The following is an 8,554-nucleotide window of genomic DNA, read 5'->3' on the forward strand; positions in this document are numbered from 1 at the left end:
ATGCTAGTTAGGATCAACTGGTACATGCTTTTGATTTTGCGAGCACAATGGAACACATCATAATAAGAACACTGGTACAAACTATTCTGCAGTTTACGTCTGACGTAGACTTTTCTTTGGACCTTTTCTCAAGAAAAAATTAAGAACAGACAGATACTGGTGAACAAGGCCAATATGGAGTAATAGCATATTGGCGTTAGCATTTAGCTCAAAGCACTTCAGTGCCTAAGTATAGCCTCACAGACCAGGTGAAGTGTAAACTCTTAGTCTTATATATAGGACATCAAGTGACAAGCTCAGCATTAAATGTAGGGTAACGATTGAAAAGTAAGACAGTTCAGTGTTGAACAAGAGGGCTTTATTTACATTTTTGGAATAATTATTAATAATTTATACAGTGAATATGCAAACACTAAAACATACTCAGTTATAGCCATATTGTATATTGGCAATTTTCCATGAGGAAGCCAGTTGATTTTTTGTTTACATGAAACAGCAGAGGAAAATGAGGTCAATGAATAAACATGTTTGGTGCAAAGATTAGCATGAAATTACTGTCCTATCAAAGTGCTCTTTGCATCCAGCCGATGCATTTTGTAAAATCTACACTCAAATACAACAAAATCGAGTTTCATCCAGTCCATTTGTTTTTCTTTTAAACACCAAGAGCTCTTTCTTTCTCTCTTTCATCCTTAATTTCTTCTGGACAGTTTATTGAAACCCAGTAATACCGTAATTCACAAAAAGCAGGTTTCAAAAATTGGCAAATGTTCCATTCATCTTAAATGGAACACCTTCAGGAGTTCAGGCCCACTGCATCATCCTAATCTGAAGAAGGATGGAGAGAAGAGAGAATTATTCAAACATGTAGCCAGAGGAGTAGAATTTAAGATGTAACAAATACATATGCATGTATTTTTACCTTCCACAACAAGTTTAGTTGAACAGTCCACTCTGCCCAGAGGGTTTTCTGCAATGACTGCGTAATCCCCGGTGTCCTTCGGGCCAACTTTAAGTATCACCATGGAGCAGACGCCACATGTGTTTGTGATGTAGTAGTTAGTGTTGGTGTTGAGACTGATGCTATTTCTGTACCAGGTAACATGGGGTTTGGGGTTTCCTGTCACAGCGCAACTCATGTAGCACTCGTAGCTCTCTGGACTCTTGTGCATTTTTAGTGGAACAGAGAATGAGGGAGGCGTCTCAAAGCTGCAGTTTTTAGTGGCAGGAAGGTTCAAAGTAAATGTTTCTGGAAGGATGGAAGAGAAAGGAAATGAAAGTTAATACAGAGTAATCCATAACTATTGATACATTTTCCATCGCTTTAGTCTCATTAGTCCCAAGTTAATTGATTAATTTAACTCCCCTCAGTGTCTCTGGCAGAATATGTAACGATATAAAATGCATTTGCATTTAGACTTAAATAAATGTATCTGAAATGATAAATTGATTGTTCTTTTGGACTCAACTACTTGACCGATCGACTTATTGTCTGCAGCTCTATCCTCATCTACATTTATTTAGACCTGGGTTGATGTATTTTAAACTGCAGTGAGGTTGCAACCAACAATTATTTTCATTGTCCATTAATCTGTTTGGTCAATGAAATTGCGAGGAATTCCCGTCACAAGTTTTGAGAGCCTTTATGACATTTTACATGTCTTGTTTCATCTGACAAAAATACCTGAAACGATTTTTTAGTTATCAAAATGGCTGCCATTTAATCAACTAATTGAATACCGAACTACTTGTTTCTGCTTTATACACAATTTTGTATCACTTTTGTTAAACTTGCCTTTAATTCTCTTCACTTCCCAGATTGTGGACTCAGAAGGTTTGGAGAGCCCCATGTCATTCCTGGTATAGACCCGGAACTTATACTGCCTCCCCGGCATGATGTTGATGACAGTGATCTTGTTATTGAAGAGATGGTCTGCCACAGTTTGCCAAGAATGCTTCACAGAGTCTCGCTTTGTGACTATGTAGTGCAGCCTGTCGTCTTTCTTCTCATCTGGAGAGGGAGTCCAGGACACTGTCACCGTTCCCGGCACAGTCTCCTCCAGCTCCACGGGGCCTGGAGGCTTGGGCTCATCTAGAAAAGGTTTGTAATATCTTGCCATTAGTGTTGGTGTCTTTACTCTCTCAACTTTGCTTTGCTCTCTAAACTTTCCCCACCCATTAATTCTGAATATATGAGAACTCTTTTTGCTTCCTTTCAAAAACTACATGAACTTTGAAATAGTCTTAAAAAGCGAATGCATATCTCACTGCAAATCCATTAACTATTGGTCCTCAACTTTTATTTGTTACGGATTAGTTAAAAATGTTCCTTTTTCACTCTTACCTGTGACTCTTATCTCAACACTGGAGGTCTCCTGACCAACAAGGTTCTTGACAATGATTGTGTAGATCCCAGTGTCATGGCGCTCTGCTGCAGGGATCATCATCTGCGATGATGTGTCTGTGTTGCTGACTGTCACATGCTTGCCGACAGGATTACCGTCCTTGAGCCATTTGATAGCTGGTATTGGAGACGCCTGCCGACAACAGGAGATACAGGGCTAAGATGTGGGTTCATACTTTTTTTTGTCGAGCAGCAGAGAAGTATCTAATCTGACACTTTGAACAAAAGGATGTGGTGTTTTTATGCTCCGAAGGTTTTGTGAGTTATACTGAACCTGGAAGTTTAAGTTGACTCGAGCAGAGTTCCCAGCTTTCATCACCATAAAGGTATTCATCTTTTTGTCAGTGAATTGTGGTCTCACTGTAACAGTGTGGGAAAGGTAATTAAATGAAGGTGAAATGTATAAAATTTTGACTGCAGACAGTTCACAATTTCCACCTGCTCACCTGGAGGAGGCATTGCAATGATGTAGTTGTTCAACTCTTGGGGCTCCCCGTCTCCACCATCATTGGTGGCTAGAACTCTTACCCAGTACATGGCCATGGACTTCAGGCCGATAATAGTAAAGGAGCTCATAATGATAGGATTGGAGTTACAGCGACCCCATTCTAGGTTTTCTGCTGGTCTGAGCTCCACAAAATATCCTTTGGCCTCATCCTGGACCCCTTCCTCCTCCGTGGGTTTGGTCCAGCCCAGCGATAATGTTGAGTATGTGGAGTCTGTCACCTTCAGGTCAATAACTTTACCTGGGGGCTCTGGAAGCACAAACATTTAAGCATTGAGATTTTAAACGATCAAGTGTTGAGATAATAATATTGTAGCTTTTATCGGCTTATTACTCACTCTTTGGATCTCTGGCAAACACAAATTCAGAAGGCGAACTTGGCTCTCCAGCACCAGAAATGTTGATAGCTGATACACGGAACTCATACTCGAAGCCTTCAACAACATCTTTCACTGCGTACTTTTTCTCTGTTGGCATGTCAAAAAGTATAGTTAAGACTGTATAATTTAGAATGTAATTCTAGACTTTTGCACATTTCCAAATGACAATGCTACGACTGTATTCAAGATGCAACACTGTACTTTTGATGGGCTCATTGGGAGGGTTGACATGGCCCCACAGATTACTGCCATTCTTGCGTTTCTCGACATTGTATCCCAAAAGGTTGGTTCCTCCAGTATTAGCGGGTGCAGACCAAACAAGATTGATACAGTCTTTGAAAGCACTTTCAACTTTTGGTTGAGAAGGAGATCCAGGGTATGCTGAGTGATGAAATAGAAAAAAAACATTGTCACTTTTCACAGACTCACACAAAGCCCTTTGTATTTGAGACACCGTCAATACAAGTCGTCGTGCTTGTAAAGACTCACCCTTTGTCCCTGCCTGAATGTCATCTGTCTCCATCATTTCACTGATGCCTTCATCCGTTTCTGCCCTGATGTGGTAGCAGTACTTTCTACCATGATCTACATCAGCATCCCTGTATTTAGGCTCTGGGCCAATCTTGCCTAATTTCTTCCAGCTGTTTCGGCCAAGTTGCTGGCGCTCCAGGATGTAGTCTGTGATAGGGGAACCTCCGTTGTCTTTGGGAGTCCTCCATTTAAATTCAATGCAAGTTGACGAGCTTTCAATAATATCAACCGGGCCCAGGGGTGGTGTTGGTCTCTCTGTAAGGCGGCGAAATAGAGAACAAAGACACTAATTTCCACTTCCGTTATAATCTTCGTACAACTGAAAACATGCAGTTCTCAACATGCAGTGTTCAACAAACCTTACCTAAAACAACAAGCTGGGTTGTGGCCTCAATTGTTCCACATTCATTTTTAATCCTAATCTTAATTTCTCCTGTTATTTTGCGTTGGCACCTAGTAAGCACCAGGCGACTGTGTGAGGAAGACTTCTCTATTCTGATATGGGTGTCCTCAAAGAGCTCTTCGCCCTCGCTATACCACTGGATCTTCATGGGTTCCCGGCCCACAAAGGACATCTTGAAGGCTCCATCTTTCCCGACTTTGACTGTGACAGGTTTTCTGAACTCGGTGAGGTCATCAGGGTTAATTCTTGGAGGATCTAGCAGAAACAACACACATATTATTAAGCTGAAAACTTTAATTGCTGAGCTGAAAAGAATATTGTTTTCAACATTTTCACAGTGGCTGCCTTTTTGGTCGGCTTTAGTTGAAGTGCCTCAAATTGATTATGATTACAATACCTTCAACACTTAGCGCAGCTTCTGTTTTACGGCCATCAGCTTCACAGCGGTACTTTCCAGCATCATCTTCTTTGCAGTTCTTGATAATTAGTTTGCGATAAGTCCCGTCTTTAACAATACAGATATCTTCTGTAGCCGTTATCTGAAATGCATGAACACGCAAATGTAAACACTCTTAAATCTCATGAAAGTGAAAGACGAAAGCTACTCCTCTCTCGACTCCTCCTCACCTCGTTCCCATCTTTGTACCAGACTCCATCACAGTCCTCACTGCTCAGCCTGCAGACCAGTTCTGCATCAGTGCCAATGATTGCAGTTACATCTGACAGTCCGCCCGTGAAGTATACTCCTGGGTCTTAATGGAAATGCAATATTGTTAACCAGGAACAGGAATATATGAACGAAGCAGTACTTGGAATTTAATTACTATGTTTTAATGCATACCAATGACTGTATCAGGGACGAGTGGGCCTTCTCTCACTCTCTTTCTTTTCTCTTGAGCCGGCTCCTCTTCTTCAGTATCAGCAACTTCAGCAGGAGCCTCTCCCTCTACATCTTCTTTCTCATCCTCTTCTTCCTCATCCTCTTCTTGTTCTGTTTTTTCTGCGCCATCTTCTGCTGCTGCCTTTTTGTCCGTCTTTTTCTTTGTCTTTGTCGCTGCCTTTGCTTTTGGCTTGGCTGCCTTCGCCACTTCCGCTTTAGCTTTAGCCTCTGCTTCCGCGCCGGCTGCTTCCGCGCCGGCTGCTTCCGCTGCAGCTGCAGCCTCAGCCCTTGCCTTTGCAATCAACTTCTCTCTCTCTATCTGATTCTTAGCCTGTTGCTCCTCAGCAATCTTCAAAAGTTCCTCTCCACCACCACCTGCTCTGGTAGTTTTGCGAGCTTTCTTCTTTCCTTTTGTTTTTGGATCATTGTCAGCTAATACATAACAGACAGAACAAGGACAATTTTTAAGGCTTCATACATTTTCAGTATTAGATAAACTTATGTTGAACGGTCTGACAAGATGCAGTTTAAAATATGTAAACAATACCTTCCACTATAAGCCAGGCATTGCAGGATGCCTGTCCAGTCACAGCCGCATAAATTCCTTTGTCCAATACCAGGCAGTCCTTCACCACCAAGGAGTGAATCAACATGTCCTCTGACACAGTGATGTCATATTTCTCCCCTTGCTCTAGTGGGTTACTCTTTCCCATCCATTTGAGCTTTTGCAGGGGCTGTGAGAGGACACAGTCAAACACAGCGTCCTCTCTTTCCTCTGCTTTCACATCTTGAATCTTGACCAAGAACTCCACAGGGGGAACTAGACAGAGAACACAAGTATTATAACCATAACACGGTATTTCAAATTTCCTGTCTCAGGACAATCATGTAATCACAGCTTTTTTACGACTTCTGTGAGTAGTGTGTAGATAAATAATTTGGTGAATTTTCTTACGTTTGAAGTCAGTTGAGAAGATCTTAACTCCATCAACCTCTACTTGGTATAACCCTGCATCGTCTGCATCAACACCGTTGATGCTAAACACAAACTTCTTTCCCACCTGCTTCAGTCCATGTTTTATGTCTGTGTCCACGTCAAAGGGAATCATAATTCCATCCTGTTTAAACATAAGCAGTCATAAATGTTTGAGCAGTTTGTAATTTAAGACTTTCAGTCCCTTTGTTTAATTAATTCACCATTGGGGAAAACAAGTTAATATTTAAAATGAGTCATCTCACCTTGAATAAGAAGATTTTGCTTTTAGGGTCTTTTAGTGACATTTCAAGTTCAAACTCTGCACCACCATCAGCCTTCAATTCAATGGGCTTTAGGTTGCATAGCCTTTCAACAACCTGTATTAATTGGAATTAAGAAAAATACATTTTAGAGTTTGTACTTGTACTACAGTAGTTATTTATAATTATAGATGACACTTAGATAAAGCAGAAACATACCTTTGATTGCTCTTGCTCCCTCTCAATCTTCCTCTCACTTAGTTTGTTAAGCATCCCACGGTAATCAGTCACGCCATACTGAGCATAGATGGTCTCGTAATCTTTCTTGTCTGCACTCATCAACAGTTCCCAAAACTTTTCATCAATTTCTGGTTTTTTGTCTTCTTTTGCCTCCATGTCAACCCTACAAACCCCCCAAAAATATTAGTAAACACTATATGGTAATAATCATACAATGCAAATGTTCTACTTACTTATTTTTTAAGGCCTTTTTGAAGTCCTTAGGTGTCTCTCTGACCGCTACGACAAAACCAACAGCATGTTAACAACTTTTTCTTAATGACTGACATTGCATTATTATAGATTAAATGTTGGCTGTGTACCTGTTCTCGATTGTTGCATGGCTTTGCTCTTCTTGAAACCAACTAAAATGAAAAATAATTCAGTGAAGTGAGACAGAGGTTATTTATCTTAACTTATTTTAAAACAATGTATAATGGAATAGAAGTGAGTAACTGACCCTCAATAATATTAAGCGCCGCAGTTACAACCGCTTTTCCATATTCATTTCTGGCAAAACACTTGTAGGTGTCGGCTTGATCCGCCGCTACATCAGGCATCTATCAATCAATACATGATTATCAGTATTTTTGCAACAAATAGTGCAAGACGGCTTAAAATGATCATTCCAATGTATGTATTGATTCGCCAGTCTCCTTTTAGATTTTAAGTTATTTGAATAACTATTCCTCATGACACATGGCCAGTGATCTGACCTGTAGTTGGTATTCACCAGCAGTCTCATCAAAGACGGTTATGTTCCGTTCTTCATCCATTTCCCCATCATTTCTCACCCAGGTAACAGTCGGTGTTGGGTTGCCAGTGACGACTGCTCTGAAGATAGCCAATTTTCCTACAGAAATGGCAACAAATTAAATTATTTTATTAATATAACAAATCAAAAAGGAATACGTTTGGACATGTGATTAGAGGTGGAATTGTACCTTACCTTCTTGAATAGTTAGAGCAATAGGTTTCCGAGTGAAATCTGGGGTGGTCATGCCTTCAGGTAGTTCTTCCACATACTGCGTGATCATAACTCCAGCCACCTTTGACCTCTTCTTAATTTTCACTGTCAATCAATGAGATAAATTGCATTATTTACAAATACCTGAAAATGTAACAGCTTTCATATGTCTCAGAAAAGGCTATGTTGTTTTCATCACGTATTCTATTGTTTGTCAGTAATTTGCAATTTGTAATTTGTGTTCTAACTCTCGTTACTTACCCTGCCCTGGAGCAGTTGGCTCGTCCTCCTTTGCTCTACGTATTTTAAACATCTTGATCTTGACAACAGCTTCTCTGTTACTGCAAAAAAAACATTACAATGCACTTTTAAAACGCTTAATATTTCATAAGGCAACGCTGTTAGGTTTGCTTACATACCGTTGGTACACTTGGTTTTCACATTGATGGTTTCTTTGATTGTATAATTATTTCTTATTTCCCTTTGTCAATGCCCAACATATCCTAGAATTCCAATGAAGTCTGGAGCTGTTGGCATGACTTGACCACTGTGAGAAACAATCTGTCTGACATGCAGTTAATCTCTACCAGATGGTCTGAATCTGTAATGGTTATCACATCATTGTTTTAACTAGTGGCTTAAGGCAGTGCGCCCGCTTTTACAACACTATGTCGATGCACGTTTAAGTAAAGTTTATCCTTCGAGAGATCGTTAAGATGTAATTGGACACAATTTATTTCTACCACCAATAACACGTGCTGCATTGTCTGACGTCAGTCTTAAACTATGAGAGTAAGACGTATGTCGCAAGTGGTGTCAGGGTTACATGCGTTTGTAACTCTATCTGTTCTATATGTGACAGAATTCCTGAGATCAACCCTTTGTAGATTCCTGTAGGTGACTTGCCTAATTTGGCAGGCAGTAGGTCACATACCTCATAAAACATCTACAGTACTGTGTCATTACTCA

The 8,554-nt window shown here is 40.4% G+C and overlaps 1 protein-coding gene across 1 annotated transcript; it reads right to left on the minus strand.

The window, feature by feature from the left end:
* Window positions 1–347: 347 nt before the first annotated feature.
* LOC142955346 (immunoglobulin-like and fibronectin type III domain-containing protein 1) lies at window positions 348–7,898 on the minus strand. The gene is made up of 23 exons (XM_076096840.1): window positions 7,847–7,898; window positions 7,568–7,690; window positions 7,335–7,471; window positions 7,079–7,178; window positions 6,942–6,983; window positions 6,813–6,858; window positions 6,559–6,742; window positions 6,343–6,456; window positions 6,059–6,221; window positions 5,651–5,923; window positions 5,065–5,535; window positions 4,851–4,975; window positions 4,621–4,762; window positions 4,185–4,478; window positions 3,779–4,075; window positions 3,491–3,670; window positions 3,248–3,376; window positions 2,851–3,159; window positions 2,679–2,764; window positions 2,345–2,537; window positions 1,796–2,092; window positions 923–1,249; window positions 348–828 (listed from the first exon to the last, which is right to left on the minus strand). Exons 1-23 carry the CDS (start codon window positions 7,896–7,898, stop codon window positions 824–826), a joined length of 4,089 nt encoding a protein of 1,362 aa, XP_075952955.1. The 3' UTR covers window positions 348–823.
* Window positions 7,899–8,554: the final 656 nt, after the last annotated feature.

Source organism: Anarhichas minor, unplaced genomic scaffold, assembly GCF_050575085.1.
Source record: "Anarhichas minor isolate MPS153535 unplaced genomic scaffold, ASM5057508v1 ptg000023l, whole genome shotgun sequence".
NCBI lineage: Eukaryota > Metazoa > Chordata > Actinopteri > Perciformes > Anarhichadidae > Anarhichas > Anarhichas minor.

Coding starts and splice junctions, on each gene's coding strand:
- LOC142955346 (XM_076096840.1), bottom strand. CDS start 7,898: ATGTTTAAAATACGTAGAGCAAAGGAGGACGAGCCAACTGCTCCAGGG. Junction 6,222..6,342: donor GCAAAATCTTCTTATTCAAG/GTGAGATGACTC, acceptor ATGTTTAAACAG/GATGGAATTATGATTCCCTT. Junction 4,076..4,184: donor AACCCAGCTTGTTGTTTTAG/GTAAGGTTTGTT, acceptor GCCGCCTTACAG/AGAGACCAACACCACCCCTG.